The following is a 23,133-nucleotide window of genomic DNA, read 5'->3' as shown; positions in this document are numbered from 1 at the left end:
AAATAAGGGATCCTTAGTAAGAGGTTTATTTAACCTCTCCAAAGAAACCATTCAGGAGAGAGGCAGTGGGATGACATAAAATGCTGAAAGAAAAGGACTATCAACCAGGAATTCTATATCCAGAGAAGCTGTTCTTAAAAATGAAAAAGAAATTAAGTCATTCCCAGATAAATGAAAACCAAGAGGAATAAGTTATTAGCAAATCTGCCTTTGAAGAAATGCTAAATGGAACCCTTCAGGCTGAAATGAAAGGACTCTCCAATCCACAGGGAGAAATAAAGAGCAGCAGTAAATGTAACTATACATGTAAACAAAAAAGACAGTATAATTATGGTTTTTGTTTGTAACTCTTGTTTTTATCTTATCTGATTTAAAAGACAGCTGCACAAAGCACTAATTACAAATCTGTGCTAATGAGCACTATATAAAGATTTAATGTTTATGACAGTAACAACAAAAAGAAGTAGGGAAGGCAGGGAACTACATAGGAGCAAAGTTTTCATATGTTATTATAATTAAGTTAATATTAATCCAAATTAGATTGTCATACAAGTATTAATTGTAATCCCCATAGTAACCACTATAAAAATGGCTTAAAATATACAGTGAAAGAAACAACAAAGGAATTAAAGTGTCATACTAAAGAATTTCTATTTATTTACTACAAAAGGAGATCGTTATACGTTAAACTGTGCCCCCTAAAAAGATATAAATGTAAGTCCTACCCTCCAGAAGCTGTGAATGTGACATTACTTGTAAATAGCATCTTAACAGATATAATGAAGTTAAAATGGGGTCATAATGAATTAGGGTGGACCCTAATCTAATAACTGTGTATAACAGGAGGACATTTGGAAACAGAGACAGAGAAAAGAAGGCCAGGTGAAGACTGAGACAAAATTGGAGTGATACGTCTAAAAGCCAAGGAATGCCAAGGAATGTCAATAACCACTGGAAGCTGGGGGACCAGAACGGAACAGCTTCTCCCTCAGAGTTCCCACAATACCCAGTGTGCGGTACTTTGTTACAACAGCTATACTAATACAAAGGTAATAATGAAAGAATACAGAAACAACAACAAAAAATGAACAAGAGTTCTGTTGAGGTAGGAAAAACAACGGCTGAAAATATAGGAGCCACTTAATCAGAAGATTCATATCTGAAATTTCAACCGATCAGAATGTAGGCTGATATTCCACATAACATTGCAAAATAAATGCAGATACAGAGTATGCTTTTAAAAATATTTTAAAGTGGTCAGGCGCGGTGGCTCACATTTGTAATCCCACCGTTTTGGGAGGCTGAGGCGGGCAGATTATGAGGCCAAGAGATCAAGACCATCCTGGCCAACATGGTGAAAGCCCGTCTCTACTAAAAACACAAAAATTAGTTGGGCATGGTAGTGTGTGCCTGTAGTCCCAGCTGCTCGGGAGGCTGAGGCAGGAGAATAACCTGAACTTGGGAGGCAGAGGTTGCAGTGAGCTAAGATCGGGGCACTGCACTTCCAGCCTGACAACAGAGTGAGACTTCATCTCAAAAAAAAAAAAAAAAAAATTAATATTAAACTATAAAAACTACTTCCTTTTCACCATGTATTAGAAACAAACTTAACCACAGTATTTTCTCTAATCAATGTTATATTGATAGTAAACTTTCTGCAGCAGTTTTTAGAAACACTCAATAATACAATGCTATAAAAAGAAACCATTTCCCTCCTCAAACTACTAGACAATTGGGGGTTTTCAGGATTATGTCAAACCATCGGGTTGATTTTCTCTGGCCTACATGCAGCATCCTCTGATCCTAAAATGATTTATTAAACATGGATTGTACACACGGTATTTGGTAGTTCTAATACATCACATGCAAATAAAGGAGTTCTGAGCAGTAGGAGTCTATAATAATAATAACCTTTATGTTTCCAACTTAGGACATAATCATTACTTACTGTTAAATGATATTAAAGGAGTTTTTAACCTAAATTCTGAAAGCTTAATATTTTCAAGTGAAGTGTTTCTGTGGTAGGTAGAGGAATAGGTGGAAAACAGATATATATTAGACCTAAAAGCAACAATCCAGGATCTTGGAAATAAACAGAAGCAGATGAAGGAAATGGACTTTGCTTTCTGACAAATATGCAGAATGTTCCTCAACTATTCCATGAACCATTAACTTCATTACCCACGTTTCTGTTCTACATCATGAATCACCTGAAAATTCCATTACCTACCTGATATAAAATACAAGGATTTCATTTTATTAAGTGCTGAATTAGCAAGTGCCTAAGGTAGCCTTTCATAGGCTATTAGAGCAAAGAAGTCAATACAGAGAGCATCGTAGAATAGAAAAGTGTAAAGGAGACCACGTGGACTGCCGTATGTGTTAGCCATTCTCTGTACAGACGAAGGAATGTCAAAGGCAGCTTTTCTCAATGGTTTGAGCATAAATGACTTCCTAGATTAATGAGAAAGAATAAAGCCCACAGGTGGCGCTTATGGAATCTGAACTACACTAATTTTGACAGGTGACATGAAAGCCTTCTCAGCTATTCTGGGTAAAATTAAGGGTTCAGGGGACTAGCAATGTAAAATGCCTCTTAAGATGTAAATTAAACCATATACGTATCTAGTGCCCTCCTATATAAACGGAAATGTACACTAGAATACTAAAAGATGAAGGAGGAATAGAGGTGTGTCATAGTTGAAAATGTAAATTCTCAGGTTTTTCAAGTATGTTAGAGCGAGAGAGGTCTTTAAATTTATTTTAAAAGATTTCCTCAAAAAGATATACACACAGAGAGACATGACCCAGAATGGATATTCAACTATGATTATTATATTCCTCCCCTCTCCCCTCTCCTATTCTCTTCCTTCTCTTCTCAAGATACAGGGCCTTGCTCTGTCGTTCAGGCCAGAGTGCAGTTATATGATCATAGCTCGCCACAGTCTCGAATTCCTGGGGCCAAGGGATGATCCTGCCTCAGCTTCCTGAGTAGATGGGACCACAGACATGTGCCACCATACCCGGCTAATTTTAAAAACGTTTTGTAGACGGGTCTCACTGTATTGCACAGGCTGGTCTCAGACTCCTGACCTCAAACAATCCTCCTGCCTTGGCCTCCCAAATAGCTAGAATTACAGGTGTGAGCTATGGCACCGGGCCAAACATCAGTTTGTTTATAAAAGATTTGCTAAGGCCCTTTCATTCATCATCTTGACAACTATTGTATCTCTATGTTCTTTTTCCTCTCAGGAAAATTATCGTCTCTTTTGGGAACAAGTATCCATGTGTCACTGCATTTTATAAGTAATATTTAATAACTTGGGCCAATGGCAAGAGGAAAAAAATGACAGTAGTGGTTCAGAAGCTCATCAGTTTTGTTGTTTCAACTTCCATTTAAGTTCAGGGGTACATGTGTAGCCTTAAGACATAAGTAAACTTGTGACATGGGAGTTTAATTGTACAGATGATATAATTACCGAGATAGTAAGCCTAGCATCCCATTAGCTATTCTTCCTGATGCTCTCCCTGTTCCCACCCTGCCATGGCCCCAGGGAAAGGCCCCAGTGTGTGTTATTTCCCACCATGTGTCCACATGTTCTCATCATTCAGCTCCTACTCATAAGTGAGAACCTATGGTATTTGGTTTTCTGTTCCTGTGTTAGTTTGCTGAGGATAACGGCTTCCAGTACCATCCGTATTCCTGAAAAGGACATGACCTCATTCTTTTTTATGGTTGCATAGTATTGCACAGTGAATATATTCCACATTTCTTTATCCAGTCTATCACTGATGAGTATTTAAGTTGATGCCATGTCTTTGTTATTGTGAATCATGATCCTATGAACATACCTATGCATGTGACTTAATAACAGAATGATTTAATTCTGTTGGCTATGTACTCAATAATGAGATTCCTGGGACAAATGGTATTTTTGTCTTTAGGTCTTTGAGAAATCTCCACAGCCTTCCACAATGGTTGAACTAATTTACACTCCCATCCACAGTGTATAAGCACTGCTTTTTCCCCACACCCTCGCCAGCATCTGTAATTTTTTCACTTTTTATTAATAGCCATTCTGACTGGTGTGAGACGGTATTTCACTGTGGTTTTGCTTTGCATTTCTCTAAGGATCAGTGATTTCTTTTCTATACGATTGTTGGCTGCATGTATGTCATCTTTTGAAAAGTTTCTGTTCATATCTTTTGCTCACTTTTTAATGGGGCTGATTTATTCTTGCAAATTTATTGAAGTTGGGGAAATTCGGAAGTTTACACCACAACATGGATGAAAGCATCTCAGGACAGCCGTGAATGATCTGGCTGTTTACAGTCTCACACTAGGTTTAGCCTCTCATACCTGCTTCCTCATAATATAGACACTGGAACTGAGAACAACAGTAAGCCCACAAGATAGGTCCCTGAATAAATTACTGATGGTCATATAAACAGAATTTTTAAGTAATGCATTTTCCAGTTACGTTCTTGTGTTCCTCAGGAAGAGACAGGTACCCATTATTTTCAACATTTACCCACAAAATAACTCATTTTCCCCAGAAAATATACCTGGCATATTAAGGATAAAATAACATGCAGCAGCAGCAAAGTGCAATCTGTTCTGAAATAAAGTCTGTTTTTAAGTTCATTTATTTTGGGGTCCTCCAGTCAACGTGTAGTCATGAGGCTTACTCACCCAGACTTAACATCACAAAGAAAGACTCAGTAGTAGGAAACAACAAGCTTTGTAAATTTTTCTGAGGAGTTGTTGAGATCAACAAAAGCTTTGGTTTCTCAGGCAGGGCTGGAAGGAGGGGCTGAAGACTGGACAAGGAACAAGCGAGAGTGTCACAGAACAAAGAGGCTGAGACCCAGGTACGGGCAGAGACGCAAGCATTTTTAGTGGAAGGGAATGACTAAAGCCTCCTGATGCTCAAACACAGATCTAGCAGAGAAGCTGAAGAGTTAGGATGCTGGGTACAGCCTATAATCTCGCTGAGGGGAAGAAGCATTTCAATTTCATCTTTTATCAGTATTAGTCAGATCACTTAGCAAGCAAGACAAGGACATTCCTTTCATCCACATCTTCCCTTCCAGAGAGGATGTTCCCAGCTCTCAGAATTAGGCTCCCAATGAAGCCTGATTAAAAAAAATATATATGGGCTATTTTATTATTTGATAAAAGTTTGCTCTCTTGTAATATTCAGAAAGACATAAACTTCTGTTTCCAGTTTTTGGTGTTTCACTGACCTCTTAAAATTTATTCACAAATGCCAGGATAAGAATCAGCTAGAGCACTGATGATTACAAATGGCAAAAAATGGTGCCAACAGTTAGATCAAACCAACACTGACGTGTCTCAAAAGCTGTATGTGGATGGTCGAAGTAAAAATGTTTCCTTTCCATTTCCCTGCTGAAAATAATCCAGCATGTGTTTTTAGTCATCAAGGGGGGGAAAGATTTTGTATACAACCGTGCAGAATACATTTACATATTATTCTATTATTCTAGAAAGTATAAACCCTAAGGAAAAGAAATGTTTAAAGACACAGCTTGAACTGCTGAGTTCATTTTGGAAAATCTGTATTGCTTTGATGAAACATAGGCACAGCATGTATCGAGTTTGCTATTATTTTGAAACTATGAGGCATTTTTAAAAACTCGGCCAATGCAAACATATTATTAATGTTCATAAATTACCATGCAACAAAAGTCCTTGACAGGTATCTACTGTCTTTCACCAGATCAATTTATTTCCCTAAATATATAATTAGGTTAGAATATAAGGTCATTGAAGTTGAAGTAAACATACAAAAATCTAGGGTAGCAGGAAGCTGATTTGTTATTGTGATTAAAAGATTTCCAAACCCAAAACAGATGGGATATTTAAAATATCACTATTTGTAATTAACCTTATGATGACATGTACCATAAATATACTAAATGTAAATCCTGAGCAATATTATATATTTTAATTCAAGCTAAATAAAATGTAGCATAATATCAATGTGCATATTAATGTCAACGTTTTTGGGAGATAGTTTACAAAGTAATATGTTTTAAAATATATAATTTGTTATATTATAATTTGAATATAGGAATATTCCTTAATAAGCACTTGCAATCAAGATTAATCAGTTTGCCATCTCTGGTACAAGTTGTAAGTAATGTACTAAAATTCTCATATAATTTTGAGACATGCAAGTCTTTTTTTTTTTTTTTTTTTTTTTTTTTTTTTTTTTTTAAGATGGGGTTTCACCATGTTGGTCAGGCTGGTCTTGAACTCCTGACCTCAGGTGATCCACCCACCTTGGCCTCCAAAGTGCTTGGATTATAGGCGTAAGCCACCAGGCCTGGCCAGGCCCGAATGACATGCAAGTCTCTTAAAGGGAGGTAAGTGAGTTTAAACTATTCATGACAGAGGGAGGACCAGGATAACTTTTTGTTTGTTCGCTTTTTGCTTCAAAAAGCTTTATTTCCATTTGGTCCAAGGCTTGTTAAGGTAGTTAGAAAGTTGCCTACTGGCTGGAGGGAGAGGCTTAGGCAGAAGCCCTGTTACTTCGTAAGGCCCTTCAAAAGTTGCTGGGCTAAGCAGGCTGTTAAATCATGCTTGAGAGTGAGCCTTTCAAAGAGATACTCACCCAGCCCAGCCTGTGCGCTGGCCAGCCTGAGGAGGTTGGTCAGGTGGTCCACCCATCTTCTTGATAAGTTTCACTTCCTCATCTAGGAAGTGACTCCCCAGGAAGTCACAGAGATGGGGGTCTGTAAGGGCAGAACCCAGGGTATGAAGATCCAAAAGGGCCTGGTTCAAATTTTTTAAACATTTTAACTTTTATTTTAGGATCGGGGTACATGTGCAGGTTTGTTCTATAGCTAAATTTGTGACTTGGGGGTTTGGGGTGCAGATTATTTAGTCATCCAGGTACTAAGCATAGTACCCGACTCTTTTTTCCTGAACCTCTCCCTCCACCCCCTGATCTCCCTCCTTCCCCCATTTCCCTCCTCCCCCCATCTCCCTCAAGTAGGCCCCAGTATCTGCTGTTCCCCTCTATCTGTCCATGTGTTCTCATTATTTAGCTCCCACTTCTAAAGTGAGAGTATGTCTTATTGGGTTTTCTGTTCCTATGTTAGTTTGATAAGGATAATGGCTTCTAAATCCATCTATGTTCCTGCAAAGGGCATGACCTTGTTCTTTTTTATGGCTGCACAATATTCCATGGTGTATATGTACCACGCTTTCTTTATCCAGTCTACTGTGGATGGACATTTAAATTGATTCCATGTCTTTGTTATTGCGCACAGTGCTGCAATGAACATATCCCTGCATGTGTCTTAAATCCATAAAATCCAGATACTTGCTATTTTCCTTACTGCTCAAGAGCTTTAATATCTTTTTCCTAACAGTCAATCCACAAAAGTAAAACCAAGACAAACTGCCTGATTTTAATTTCTCCTCTCTAGTGGAAGATAAGAAGCAGGAAGAGAAGAAAGAAGTTAAGAGCCTAGATAATCTACAAATTCAATAATCATATAATAAGCTCATTTGTTCTAGACAGTCCTAAAGATACTATCTGTCACTGTGGTATTTTAGCAGGGCAAATAAACATCCTGCACTCCTTAGATGAATTTTCCCCAACCGTTCAGTACATCTTCACAGATGCGTGACTTGTGAGAAACATCTATGACAACCATTTCCAAACTCTTCCAAAACTGGATGCTCAGCAGACTTCAGTACGTGAGGCATGTAGTCAAGGAATGGTTAATAAGCTCAACTTTGAGCTATCACATCATTCCAGACAGATTTATTAAGTGTATGAAGTGTGTGTGATCACAGGCACTGATCTACAAAGTTGCATAATACAACCTCTCTCTTACGATGTAACTGTCATGTTGGGTTTGTACATAAGTAAGTCATCGTGATGTACCATGACGACTGCCCAAAGGGACAGACACCTGTTGAACAGAGGTACTACGAAGCACAGAAAGCATGTGGGAAGAGCTTGGGAAGGCTTCCTTGAAGATGCAGTAGAGTAGATAGCGTGTGCCAATTAGAATAGACTAGAAATCAGTTCCGCGGCTAACTGGCTTTGTGGTTTAGCCGGTTATTTAAGCTTTCTAACCCACGGCTTCTCAATTAACAAAACAAAAATAAAAGCCAGGCACAGTGGCGTGTGCTTGCAGTCCCAGCTGAGGCAAGAGGATCACCTGAGCCCAGGAGTTCAAGGCTGCAGAGTTTGATGATCGCACCTTTGAATAACCACTGCGCTCCAGTGTGGGCAACAGAGTGAAACCCCATCTCAGACAGTGGCCAAAAGAAAAAGGAGGATAATAACATCTATATAGCTAGCCTGTTGTAAAAAGAAAAAGAGATCACACAAGTAAAGCTCTCAGTTTCTTGAAAACAACAAGCACTTGAGAAATTGTACTGATTTTATCAGTTACCAGTGACTTCTGGTACCTCATCAGCAGGAGCCATTGTGCCACTATCACTGGTCTCATGGCACCTTGTTGTATTATTTTCAGTCTGAATTTTAGCTGTAGGCTACCTATCACTAGGAGGACAAAAGTAAGCAATGTAGTTTTAAGAGTAATCGAATTCATAAACCGCTTTACTTTCTATAAGGTCAGACTTCATTAAAGAGGAATATGTGAGGGTTATTACATTAGCAATATCAATAGGAAAGCAAACACAGGGAAAATACATCTTATTTGCCACTACAGGGGCCATATATTAGCCAACACATATAGTAGCAAACATTAGTATGTCTGATTAACACATTACTACCATCATCATGTGGTAAGTATATAATGAGAAAAAGATGATGTAAAAATTTCAGGCTGGGTGGGGTGGCTCCCGCCTGTAATCCCAGCACTTTGGAAGGCTGAGGAGGGTGGATCATCTGAGGTCAGGAGTTCAAGACCAGCCTGGCTAACATGGTGGAACCCCGTCTTTACTAAAAACACAAAAATTAGCTGGGCATGGTGGTGGATGCCTATAATCCCAGCTACTTGGGAGGCTGAGGCAGGAGAGTTGCTTGAACCCGGGAGGTGGAGGTGGCGGTGAGATGAGGTCGGGACACTGCACTCCAGCCTGGGAGACAGAGCGAGACTCTGTCTTAAATATATATATATATATATATATATATATATATATATATATATATATATGAAGGCATCATAAGGGTCCTACTGAGGGAACAAATGAATAAGAATGTAATAGAAAACTTAAGTACCCTGAATGTCCTAAAGGGCTTATTCTTATCGTTTAGGCAATAAAGACTTCAAGATGACATAAAGCATGTTTACTGTTTTGTCTATTGATTCTATTATCACATGCAAGTTTACTACTGAATTGTATAAGCTCATAGATATGTTTCTTCAATTCCAGGGTGTTTTTCTCACAATCTATATGTTTGAGGTATCTCTTGTCAGCTATGTAATGATTTAAATAAATCCTATATGGCTTTTTAAGGGCAGTGATATTAAAATAAGGTTTACAGATGTTCCAGACAGACACTTCTCCTTCTCTTCCTTTTATTCACTCCACATGTATTCAATATTTACCATATAAAGTGCCACACACAATGCTAGACTCTTGGAGAAACCTTAAAAGTGATGGTGTGTTAAGTGTAATAGGCATCCTCTATTCCTATGGAGATGGAATCAGATGCACTCTTAACAGATGTATCTTTCCTCAGCATACTTTTAAATAATGATAAAAACTTCCATGTTTTCCTTTATTTCACTTTCTCTTTAAACTGTTCATTTAAAAAAAAAAAACAAAGGTTGGTAAAAGGTTTTTTTTTTTTTTAAAAAAAAAAAAAACTGAGAGTCAGGTGAATAAGAAGTGAACATAGAATGAAGAGAAAGAAAAACAGCCCAGCCAAGTGCTCTCTAATTAAAGTCGGTTGCATGAAGCATCTTCCAAAAACACAAGAAGGCTGAGTTTACCTATAAAATTCTCAAGAAATCCTTGCCCTGAAGGTATTAAAGCCTCAGGGTAGTTATTTCAAGAGTGGATTCCTTCAATCCCTACAGTTAAGAAAGTCACCACCTTCATTTGCTGTTATATTTTTTCTGTGTTTATCTTCTGTTTTTTCTTATTGGCGAACTCTGTTCGGCACCCTTCAGATAAATCAAGTAATTTCTATAGAGTGGTCTAAACCTAGTGAGAGGAAAATAGAAATTTACAAGTTATTGCTGTGCAAAGCACCGAAGGGGAGCACCAGACTTAGGCTCCCTTCCCTACTGCCGTTTTTGACACTGGGAAGCCTTGCAAGCCTTCTGGGGCTCAGTCACCTTTTCTGTTACATGAGGATATGTCTGCGGAATCCTGAGTGCTCTGGGCTCTGCCATGCAGAGGAGGATGAGAAGAAACAGCAAGGTGTGAAGGTCTGGTCAAAGTGACAAAGGAAGAGTTTGACCAGTAAAAGCTCTTACTTCGAGATGGTGTAGACCTTTGATTCTTGCATACCTTTGTTTCCTTTTGCTCTGTTTCTTTTGGATGGCTTTCTCCCTGTGTGTGGTATCACAGCCTGGATTACCTCCTGCACATAAAGTGCATAGGAGTGGGTGGCTTTCTGTGGGGAACAATTCTCTCCCTTGAAACTCATTTACTTCATCATCTTTTGCTGCCTCTTCTGGCCAGAGGTTAGGATTTCAAAGTTCAAGACTACAGTGTAGGCTCTACAATTTATTTTATGAAGAAGGCTCTTCCCTATTTTTTTTTTTTTTTTTTTTTTTGAGACAGTCTTGCTCTGTTGCCCAGGCTGGAGTGCAGTGGCACAATCTTGGCTCACTGCAACCTCTACCTCCTGGACTCAAGTGATTCTCCTGCCTCAGCCTCCTGAGTAGCTAGGATTATAGGCACATATCACCACGCCTGGATAATTTTTGTATTTTTAGTACAGACAGAGTTTCACCATGTTGGCCAGGCTGGTCTCGAACTCCTGACATCAAGTGATCCACCCGCTTTGGCCTTCCAAAGTGCTGGGATTACAGGCCTGGGCCACTGTGCCTGGCCGGCTCTTCCTTTGCTCATTCTCGTATTCTTTTATTGAGCCACTACTGAGTGGGATAGATCCAGAGACAGACATAACAAGGTTGTCACCCCAAAGTGATAATGTAGGAGGAAAGACCAACATGATAAATTCCTCAAAGGATTTAAAAAACAGAACGTCATGACAATCAGAACCTGTTGTCACTCCAACTACGATCTATGAACTAAACATCTGGTGTTTTCCAGGTAAAGTATAAAGTTGTATCTCACATCTTTTGTTGATTTTTAGAAGCTGTCCTGGAGCATCTATTCAGAGGTCAAGAAGTCTGTCACTACTTCAGGCGCTGAGCACTAGGATTTGCTATACACGCAGTATTAGCTGCTGCAATCTTGTAATCAATTAAAATGCTGAATTGATTCCAAGGAGTATTTGGTTAGTTACCTCAGAGCCAACATAGGACACTTTTTCCCTGTGTTAACTCCTGCTTGAACTTCTCTATCTATTGTGGGTCCCTGGATCCCTGATCAGATCTTTTCTAATCCAAAAAAAGTGGCTGTTGTCATAAACCTTATACTGATGGGGCCTGTTTCCCTTCCTACCTACCACACATCTGGTGCGTCTCCTGGTCTTCACGATGTATGTCTCACATTTACTGCAAACACAGCAAGACTGTCATAGCTCTTAGCATATTTGATTTTTTTTTTTTTTTTTTTTTTTTTACAGAGAATCACTTTGCTTTTTCAAGTGTTGAGTCAAAGCGTTAAGTAAAAGTTGACATGCCTGCAACTTATTTTTAAATAGCAAATCATAATCATCCCGCACTTTCTAAAGTACTAAACTTAGCATATAAATCATATATCCTTACTAGAAGGAGCTAGCCAGAAAAATGTAAATAACAAAATTAAAATTGCTAAGCTCCCTCATTATATATTTATAATTAACCATCAAATTATTAACTCTGTTTTCACAATTTCTGAAATAGGTTGTTGATATTAAGGAGGCTGTTCAACAAAAACCTCAACAAGTATAGTCTTAAAGTCAAATCAACGAAATAATCTCTTAAATGTTTAGCCATCCATGAGCATTTGCATGAAATTTCAGCAATTGTGGTTGCTTTCAGCTTTTTAGGATGTTAGTTTTCTACACAAACATACTGCAAAGAACATACTTGATAGAAAATCAAAGTGACTTGTTTCCATACTTTACACATGACTTTCAAACAGCACTAATCAGATTTTATGTCCAGGACCATGGGACTAAGGTAATTATTTTATTTCTCAAATAACCATCACGTATCCTAGCATGTACTTCCTCATTTATACGACTGCTCCCCTGTCCGTATTCTTTTCTCATATTTACTGTGTCATTTGGCATCAGGTACCACAGTTAACTGGACATATGCCTATTTTTGTCTAGTTTGACACAGCTACTTAAGGGTAAGCATCCCTGTCTGTGGAAAGGTACAAAAACAGAATCAGGGATCTCAGAATCACCTTTGTTCACAGTGATGACCATGATGCCAATAAATGAAAAACAAAGAAGGAAACTCTCGGAAAGAAAATGTCATGTATTCAGGGATGAGCATCACAATGGGAATCCAGGTGCCACGGTAACGCATGTACGAGTCACACGGGAAGAGCACCTTGCCCTGTGTCCCTTTGAGTCCACTTCACCCCTATGTATCTCCAGATACAGGGATGAGATTGAAGGTTCATCCTCAAGCTTCAGGCACAGTGCCATTTCTGATACGGCTAAGAGTCGTTTGGATAACACAATAGCGACTATGGGCCGCAAAATTAATGCAACGTATGAGAATTTCTCAAATCACACAAATGGAGGAACTGAGGCAAATTTATGTGCTGGAAGATGGAAGGACTACAAACAAGAAACAAAGGACTGTGACAAGGTGGCAGGTATTGAAAAAACTGGGGCAATGTTAATTAATGGCGACGAAGCAGAAAGTGCTGGCTGCCAAGGAAGGGGATTTGGAAGTCTGGATTCATTCTCGGAAATATGGGACTACAAAAAAAATGTGAAGGAGTTTTTAAATGAAGCTCATGCGCGGATACCGGGGCTGCCACACTGTCTGGATTGGTTAGTGTCTATGTCAGCATGCAAATGTGGTGCTTTTCCTTACCTCCAGATGCTCTAAAATATAGGGTGGATTTGTCATGCCAAGCCTCAGCATTGCTCCCTCAGGAATCACTTCAACCAGTTTCCAAAGGAGTGTGGGGAGATTGGTGCCAATATCTCTGCCATAAGCCCCCGTGTCTTCACTGGTCAACCATATCTCACAAACACCCTCTGTGAATCAAAGGAGATAATTAACAAATCCGTGGCAGAGCTGTTTCCTTCATCATACAGCTGCTCACTCTTTTTAATGCAGTATTTCTCAACACTATTATTCAGGCAGTCTGGGTATTCAATTGCAGAGAAAAAGCAGCTTATCCCACAGTGCCAGTGGGTTATTAAGTTCATTTTATGAACACCAGAGAGTTACAACAATGCTGCAAATTATCAGTGTGTCCTATGAGGTGATTAACATTCGCAGCCAATCAGTTCAACTGTGCTTACCCCAAAGCACTTTGATCAAGACGAAAGCCTCAGTCCCACCTCAGAGAATACCTATTTTATTGAACACTCTAAGCCCTGGGACCGAAACAGTCACTCCACAGAATAAGCGCTATCAGCAGTTAACTCATTAATCAGTATGGCACCAACCTAAGGAAAAATGTCAAGTGTAGTTAAGGTTTAACTCACATATTATTAATTATAAGGTACCCATTTTCCCCATAGCAACTATTCTAGTCTGTCTTCGTTATTCAATTAAAAATAGTATTCATTTTATTGCTGCATCCAAAAAAGTTGGTTGCTGCCTACACTGAGTGTTTGTGGTGGAAAACCTGTTTACTGACAGCTTGCATTCTATTTTCCATAAATCAGACTTCAGAAAAATGTATATGTATTTTTGTCATTGTTGTTATGAAGAATACTGACTTCAAATATCATAGCCTGCAATGATATTGCTTCAAAAATCAAGAGGAAATACTTTGGGATTCCCCTCATGTTATTTAAAATGAATAAAACAGGCTGAGCAAGGGCCACTCAGGCTTTCACGGCACACAGAACTTTTCTGAATCCATATTCAGTGACATGATCAGCCTGTTTTAAAAGGCCAAATGATTAACAAGGCTAAAACAAACAATGAAGTGAGCCTGTGAAATTTGCTCACGCTCAAGTGGTTTGTGGCTTCTGAAGAACACATACACACAGGCACACAAACTGATGACTTTAGCCTGAACCAAAGTATACGTTTCTAGAAAGTGTCTTAAAACTGTAATTTTAAATTCTCTTTAGTTGACAGAACAGAAGAGTTTCAAGAATACATTAAATATTCCTGGCCAAGAGAGACAACAAATAAAACACAGGCTTTTATGTGAATGTGGACTTAAAGCTCACAGAATAAAAAAACACAAAATAAAGATCTTCACTCCTCTTAATATGTTCCAAGAGGTAGAGAAAAACACAGCATAAAGATTTCCAATCACTATTTTTTCCTTTAACATAAGAAATATAATTACTTTATCAATAAAACTAAACCACATAAAAACATTTTCACTTTTTCCTGCCTATCTTTTTGAGACACACACAACCTCTTCCACACCCACACACCATGGAAAATATAAGGATAGAAATAAGATTGTAGCATCCCTAAAGAATCAATAACTTAGCATTGAGAACAGAATACACAGAAAAAAAGCTCACTTAAAAAGATTTTTTTTTAAATAAAAAGCTCAATACATTAAAAAGCTGAAGATATTTTTAGCATCTGAAAATCAGTAGTATTATGGTTATGTGGGTTTTCTTAGTTTAAATTAAATACCTAGTTCCAGAAATAATAAACCTTTGCTTAATCGTAATCATTTAATAAAAAGCTTTATCCTCCAAAGAAATAGTCTGGCATGTCCATAGGCTATTTTTAGAGGCGTATAATTTTATAAATATTCTCTGTACATGGAATAAATCTTTTTCTATTTAAAAAGTGGACTGAAATTAATGGTATCATCTTTAATATTATACCTGCCATCGGACACTGGACTCATAAAATCTTTTTTTTAAAAAAAAAATCTTATCACAAAATCCACTTCAGGAAAAGAGATTGCTAAGTAACAACATAAACAGATTTTAAAACATTCTGAAAGAGGTTATAAAAACAGGACATTATCCATGATTTTCCAGTTACTGGCATTTGAACAACACAATATGAATATTTTTAAATGAACAGAATAATTTTAATTTATAATTTTTCCATCCAAATGGTTCCACGTTATGCCTTATGTAGAGAGAGCGGGTTCCTGGAACAGTGCCTTGCTGTTGCTAGATGAATATAGAAGGGGAAAAATCGCTATGAATAGGAATGGAAATAACATCCACGCAGAAACAGCAGCCAGCTCTTCAAGCTGCATAGGTGGGGACCAATAGCCCCCTGGTGGGCTGAAACTTCAAATTAAATCACATAAAGAGGAAGCAGCTGTAACACTAAATCAGCAACAACAGGAATAATGATCTTGATGTCTCCAAGATCAAGGCTGCTCAAATACTCTATATAATAGCAACCTGGTTTAAAACACAATGGAACGAAAGAGCATGAGCAAAATGTGAAACCCTTGGACTTGAGGAGAATTTTCCCTTGCCAATTCAATTCAAAAATGTGTCAAAGACGATCTTTGAGAAAGTTCAACTTTTCTCAGGGTGTGTTTCAAGCATTAATCCTAATGAGAACGGACCCATCAAATAGGATATGGAAGTCATTTCATACAAAAAGTGATGCTAAATGTGGAATCCCCATGCCTCACATCCTTTTCCCTGGAAAGTCTCCTGATTCCTCATAGCATGGGCGGCTCCTGCTAGGCCACGCTTGCTATGAAGTCACCAGAGCGCCTGAGAGCGTCAGTAGCCACTCACGGACACACACTGGGACACACGCTTCTATCTCCACACTTAATTGGCCAGACTTACGGACAGAACTCCGTAAATCAGCTTCATTCCTTAAGGACTTCAGTTATGAGCTATAATTCAGTTTGGCCCTTACCTACTGTGTGCCCTGCTGCTCGCTCTTCCAGCTCACCACAGGTATGGATTCACTATGAAACTCGCTATCACTTAACAGCTGGCAAGGGGGCACTGACTAACGTCTGGGGCACTTCTCATCCATCCCTACTGGTGGTGGGGATACAGTGGGACAGTCTTCAAGAACACAGCCTTAGACCAACACGAAAGGGCCTGCTGGGCCGGCTTAAAACGGACACAATGTCAGCCACAGTGAGACAGTCCCAGCCTGCACTGTAACGTGGAATTGGACTAATATATATCAGGAAGATAAACACATGAAAATGAAAAAGAGATGCAGGCAGAAGAACTAAGATAAGAGAAGTGAATGTCCATTAAAAACTCCCATGCCTATAAAAATACATACATGCAAAAAAGAAAGTGGTGGGGGAGGAAAGTGGGAGACAGAAATTAGGGTTTTCTAGGCATCCAAGGGAAGATTGTACTTATTTCAAAGATTGTTTATCTACCTGGCTTTTGTTCGTTTTCCCAAAAATTGTTCCGTCTACCCAACTTTTTAAATGAACATTATGTTCATCAGATCATCCACCATCCTTTTGATGCATTAATTTTGGTAAAAGGAAAAGCAAATACTGGGAAGAATGAATGCACTATACAGAAAAAACGCCTTAAGTTTGGTTATTAGATCCATTCTCCTCTTACCCAAGCACTTACAGAGCAGCCTATATAGTTGAAACACAAAGCCACTTTTCCCTGAATAAACAGGGCCCCAACAGCTAGATTCCCATCTCTGCTCCACAGCAATTTAGATGACAGGAGACACAAAAAGTAGAAGACATAAAGGTTTGATAATAAAAGAAGGATAATGTTCTCAATAAAACAGTCTCATCACAAAGAAAATCCCTTTGAAAAATCAAACTTTGCCAAAATTCAATATCAAAAGATGATGACTCATATAACTTTATGTATGAGCGTCATTGTAATAAATTAAAATACGGGTGAAGATTGATTTCATCTGGTCAGAGAAGTGGCTTTTTTCTAGTAGTTCCTGCTTTATCACTGAGGAAAATTTCCACAATCAGTAGTCTCTAAAAATAAGGACTACAAACATACAGAGACTGCAAATAATGATTATGGGTATCAACAGTTAGAGAGCACTGGAGGGCAGGGAAACCTACATCAACTACACATAATTTAAAACTTCTTGGAAAATCTGCTAACCCTACCTCACAGTACCCAGTGTGTACTCTCCCATCTCCATCTTTTTTTTTTTTTTTTTGGAGACAGTGTTTCACTCTGTCACCCAAGCTAGAGTGCAGTGGCACGATCTTGGCTCACTGTAACCTCCACCTCCCGGGTTCAAGCGATTCTCCTGCCTCAGCCTCCTGAGTAGCTGGGATGACAGGCGCCCGCCACCACCAGGCCCAGCTAAGTTTTGTATTTTTAGTAGAGACAGGGTTTCGCCATGTGGGCCAGGCTGGTCTCCAACTTCTGACCTCAGGGGGTCTGCCCACCTCAGCCTCCCAAAGTGCTGGGATGACAGGCGCGAGCCACCGCGCCCGGCCCCTCACCCTGCCTTTTGTTTCCCGTTCCCACCCTTTGTTTCTTCCTCTCAATTCTATCCTCTCCACCATCTGATTCCAGCTTTCATTCTCCCACTAAGGAATACAGATTAAACATAGATTAATTGTTTATTTAATAGGCATTAAATTATGCACTTTTACTTCCTGCTGCTTTAAGACTCACAGTGCATATTAACTGGATTTTTAGGGGTTCTTTCTTCTTAAAAAATAATCTTAGAAAATTCAGAAATTAGGCCGGGCACGGTGGCTCACACCTGTTAATTCCGGCACTTTGGGAGGCTGAGGTGGGCAGATCAGGAGGTCAGGAGATTGAGACCATCCTGGCTAACATGATGAAATGCCATCTCTACTAAAAGTATAAGAAATTAGCCAGGTGTGGTGGTGAGTACCTGTAGTCCCAGCTACTCGGGAGGCTGAGACAGGAGAATTGCTTGAACTCAGGAGGTGGAGGTTGCAGTGAGCTGAGTTAGCACCACTACACTTCAGCCTGGGCAATGGAACAAGACTCTGTCCCCCAAAAAAAAAAAATTTAGAAATTAATATGATCCTTTGTTTAAGCACTGGAAAAGTCCTGGATGTTTCTTCAATGGAGATGCTTCTAAATAATAAGATATATATCCCATCACTACAAAAAACATAAAAATTAGCCGGGCATGGAGGCACATGCCTGTAGTCCTAGCTACTTGGGAGGCTGAGGTAGGAGGATAGCTTGAGCCCCAGGAGTGAGGTTGCAATAAGCCGATATTGCGTTAGGCAACAGAGTGAGACTCTATCTCAAAAAAAAAAAAAATTCCCCCTTACCTGGGGGTCATATGTTCCAAGACCTGCTCTCCCTGTGGGTGCAGGAAACAGGGATAGTACTGAACCCTATATATACTATGTTTTTTTCATCCGATAAGAAGATGGCTACTGAGTGACTCGCGGCTGGGTAGTGCACGCAGCATAGATACGCTGGACAAAAGACGAGGCATATTCTGGAAGGAATGGAGTAGACAGTGTAAGATGTAATCTAGCTACTCAGAACAGCATGCAGTTGACAACCTATGAGTTATTTATTTCTGAAATTTTCCATTTAGCATTTTGACTATGAAACACAGAAAATGAAACCCTGGGTAAGGGCAGACAGTGGTATAAACAAACTGATGCCTACTTAGCCTATTCATTTAATAGTAAATGAGACAATATAACCCCTTTAGTCCCTTCTGATCTTACTATTGGACAGAAATAGGTTTTATGTTTTCCTTTTAGATAAAGGACTTAATATTATGAAAGACAGAGATAATTATTAGCTAACTCCTAATGATATGTTAATACCACTTCTGCACACTTAAAGAAATGTATTAGTGACCGAAGCGCTTTTTATTCTATAATTAAAAAATTTTAGACAATGGTAAATTTACAGAAAAGTTTAAAGACTAAGCACAATGAACACCTGTACCTCCTCTGCCTGGACTCTGTAACATTTGGCCACATTTGTGAGCATTCCCTCTCCATACACGAACACATCTATATTTCCCTCTGAGGCATTTCAGAATTGCAGGCATCATGGTTCTTCACCACTAAATACATCCACATGTATCTTCTAAATCAGGAACACTGTAATCGCAATGCCATTACTGTGCTTAGCAGACCTAAGTTTGGGCAACACTTTCACTCTGGCCTAGTTCCCTGAGCAAGTCACTGTAGCTCCGGCCACTATGCTTTAAGCACATGCTGTTTCCTCTACCTAAAATGACTTCCACCCTTTTTTACATAAGAAATACGTCTTTGAGGCCAACTGCTCATGCCTGTCATCCCAGCACTTTGGAAGGCCGAGGCAGGCAGATCACTTGAGGTCAGGAGTTCAAGACCAGCTTGACCAACACGGTGAAACCTCATCTCTACTAAAAATACAAAAAATTAGCCATGCACAGTGTTGCAGTAAGCTGAGATCACGCCAGTGCACTCCAGTTTGGGAGACAGCGTGAGACTGTCTCAAAAAAAAAAAACAAACAAACAAAAAAAACAAAAACAAACAAACAAAAAAAACCTCTTCACGAAACTTTTGTGGCAACTGAGACTAATTTACATGCTCTTCTCCTGTTCTTCCAATCCTCTTGTACATAATTCTGTTAATACAGTGTGTTATATTTATTGGTTTGTTGAGCTGGGCACGGTGGCTCATGCCTGTAATCCCAGCACTTTGAGAGGCAACGGCAGGTGGATCACCTGAGGTCAGGAGTTCAAGACCAGCCTGACCAACATGGAGAAACCCATATCTGGGTGTGGTGGCATATCCCTGTAATCCCAGCTACTCGAGAGTCTGAGGCAGGAAAATCGCTTGAACACTGGAGATGGAGGTTGCAGTGAGCCAAGATCACACCATTGCACTTCAGGCTGGGTGACGAGCGAAACTCCGTCTCAAAAAAAATGAAAGTTATTGGTTTGGCTTCCCCGATAGAAAATAAGTATTTCCCAGGCAGAGCTGCAACAATCTAAAACACACATGTCTAGGACCTATCGTGATGCTTAGCACACAGCAAGGCCTCAAGAAATTTTGGTTCCATCAATCAACATTGAGTAAAAATAAAAAGATGCACAGGTTATTTCAGCTAACATGTGAAAAGCACCTCTTCCTACACAGACACATAAATACACATGCATACACATAAACACACATATACAAACACACACACACACACATATACAGAGAGAGTGAACAAAGTGGAGAAGGTTATGTATTAGGCAATGAGGAAATTCCAAATGAATATTCTACGGACAATATGGAAATGCAGCGTGAATGTTGCAAAGTTTCCTGCATAGTCTCTTAACTGTGAGACAAGATTAGCAGTCTTGCTTACAGTTCCCTATTAACCTTCAACCACAGCTGGCCAGCACAGCAACTGAACGCAAACCAGCTTTTCACTTAGAGGTATGATTTTCTCTTTAGTCACAAAGAAGTTCAGGCAGATCAACTGCCCGGAAAACAAATTTTAAAACTATTTTTTACTGCCTTAATAACAAGAGTTAACAAAGAGATGGTATTTCCAGACTATACTGACATCTGTAATTATACCGATTACGGAAAAAAATCGTTGGCATAAATTGATAATGCTGTTGCTAAACAAAAACAACTTGTTTGTTTGTTTCTTTCAAAAGGTCATAACCAGAAAGCATATTGTTTATTTTCATACTTCTGCAGGAATCTGGAAATAATGGAAAGTTCAAAACAAACTAAACACCACAAAAAGATGATACACTTTCTGGAAACAAGGCATTTGATTCCCAGTCTCTAAAATCTGCAATAAGCCTCAATGAAGCAGATTAAGTTTATCTTCTTAATACCACAGGATGTTATGCTCCATATATGGGCATTTTTAATACCCCTAGAGAGAAACAGACGGCAGTGTCTCTGAATAGGTCCTCTTGTGTTTCAGCAGGATGTGGAGAAAGGTGTTATTCTGTCTTTAAAAATCACAACGGGCTCAACTGCTAGCAGTCCAAACATTATGGAGACACAAAGGAAAATGAAGAGGAATGATCATTAGATGCCTGCAATGCAGTTTGTTGTTCTCAGAAAATATGAATTATCAGTTGATAATGGTGATAAAAACTTCTCTAGATTTCAAGACTAACAAAGAACTACAGAACAGTTTAGAGGGTAAAGAAAAAAAAAATCAAAGAATTTTTCATTATTTCAGCCACTGAGCTCAACTACAGACTGAAGAACAAATAAGAGCTTAGATTTTAAATGGACAGCATTTTTATGACTAAAGTTTTGGTCCTAAGGGTCTTTCTCTATGGGCCAGGCATAGTAGCTCTTTCCTGTAATCCCAGCTCTTTGGGAGGCCAAGGCAGGAGGATTCCCTGAGGCAAGGTATTCAAGACCAGCCTGGACAACAGAGCAAGACCCTTTCTCCACAAAATCTAAAAAAAAATTAGTCGGGCACGATAGCGTGCACCTGTAGTCCCAGTCTTAGCTATCTGGGAGGTTGAGGCAGGAGGATCACTAGAGTCCAGGAGTCAAGGTTACAGTGAGCTATGATTGCACCATTGCATTGGAGCCAGGGCAACACAGTTAAGACCTTGCTTCTTTTTTTCAACTGTCCTTCACTCAAGGTACAGTCAAATAGAACTAAAACGCTGTAGTTAAAATTAGAAAATTTTGTCTTTAAAACTTATAAATTAATCTTTCAAGTACAGACGGTGCCCAACTTACAATGGCTCAACTTAGGATTTTTCAACTTTATGATGGTGTGAAAGTCATACGCATTCAGTAGAAACCATATTTCAAGTAAACATACAAGCATTCTATTTTTCATTTTCAATACAGTATTCAACAAATTGCATGAAATATTCAACACTATATTATAAAATAGGCTTTGTATTAGATTATTTTGCCCAACTATAGTCTAATATAAGTGTTTTGAGCACGTTTAAGGTAGGCTAGGCTAAGCTAAGATGTTCAGTAGGTTATATGTATTAAACGCGTTTTCTTTTTTCTTTTCTGTCTTTCTTTTTTCTTTTTCTTTTTTTTTTTTTTTTTAAAGATAGAGTCTCACTCTGTCACCCAGGCTTCACTGCAGAGGTGTGATAACGGCTCACTGCAGCCTTGACCTCCTGGACTCAAATGATCCTCCTATCTCAGCCTCCTGAGTAGCTGGAACTATAGGCACATGGCACCACGCCTGGCAAATTTTTGTATTTTTTGTAGAGACCGGGTTTCACCATGTTGCCCAGGCTGGTCTCAAACTCCTGGACTCAAAAAATCCACCCTCCTTGGCCTCCCAAAATGCTGGGATTACAGGTGTGAGTCAATGTGCCTGGTCTTTAAAGGCATTTTCAACTTATATTTTCAACTTACAATGGGTTCACTGGGATGTGACCTTATCGTAAGAGGAGGAGCATTTGCATTTAAAGAGCAAATAGAGTTTTCTATTTTTTATTACATTATTATATGTTCAGTTTGAAGGCATATTAGGTATATAGTTTAGTTGTCCTCACACAAATAAAACATCGTTCATTCATTAATTCATTGACTCCTTCTAGCAAGTAATTGTTGAACACCTGCTATGTACCAGGCACTGTTCGAACCCTTAGAGATAAGGTCTCTGCCCACATGAAAACTATTCAAGTGAAACAGACAATACACTAAGAGATACAGAACACGTTGTCAAGTAAAAATAAGTGCTAATAAAAAATTTAAAAGCAAGAAAAAAGGTATGAGTCATAAAGTGATTGGGAAAACACTTATGTCTGATAGAGAACAGCTGAGGAAGACTTACAATGGCACAAAACCTGAAGGAATCAAGGTAGTAAGCCATGTAGATCAGCTAGATAAAGGAAGAGCCCTTGCAGCAGAGGGCACGTAAGTGCAAAGACACAGTATGAGCAGTCCTGCAGTTCCTAAGGAACCACAGAGAGGTCAGTATGGTTAGAACGAAGCGAGTAAGGGGCTCGTGGTGAGAAAGAATTGTACAATGGGAGTCAGTGTTAATGACATT

The 23,133-nt window shown here is 39.1% G+C and overlaps 1 protein-coding gene across 5 annotated transcripts in view; it reads right to left on the bottom strand.

The window, feature by feature from the left end:
* The window catches only part of CDKAL1 (CDKAL1 threonylcarbamoyladenosine tRNA methylthiotransferase), a 731,789-nt gene that overhangs the window by 280,422 nt on the left and 428,234 nt on the right, over positions 1-23,133 (bottom strand). For all 5 annotated transcript variants that reach the window (XM_003927310.3, XM_074398506.1, XM_010338014.2 and 2 more), the window contains one exon: positions 13,135-13,301. In XM_003927310.3, the coding sequence (XP_003927359.1) occupies positions 13,135-13,301 (167 nt within the window). The remainder of the gene's footprint in view (positions 1-13,134; positions 13,302-23,133) is intronic.

This window comes from Saimiri boliviensis, chromosome 4 (genome assembly GCF_048565385.1).
Source record: "Saimiri boliviensis isolate mSaiBol1 chromosome 4, mSaiBol1.pri, whole genome shotgun sequence".
In the NCBI taxonomy this organism is placed as follows: domain Eukaryota; kingdom Metazoa; phylum Chordata; class Mammalia; order Primates; family Cebidae; genus Saimiri; species Saimiri boliviensis.
Note: the sequence above shows the minus strand (reverse complement) of the source record. Positions and strands in the feature narration are given on the sequence as shown.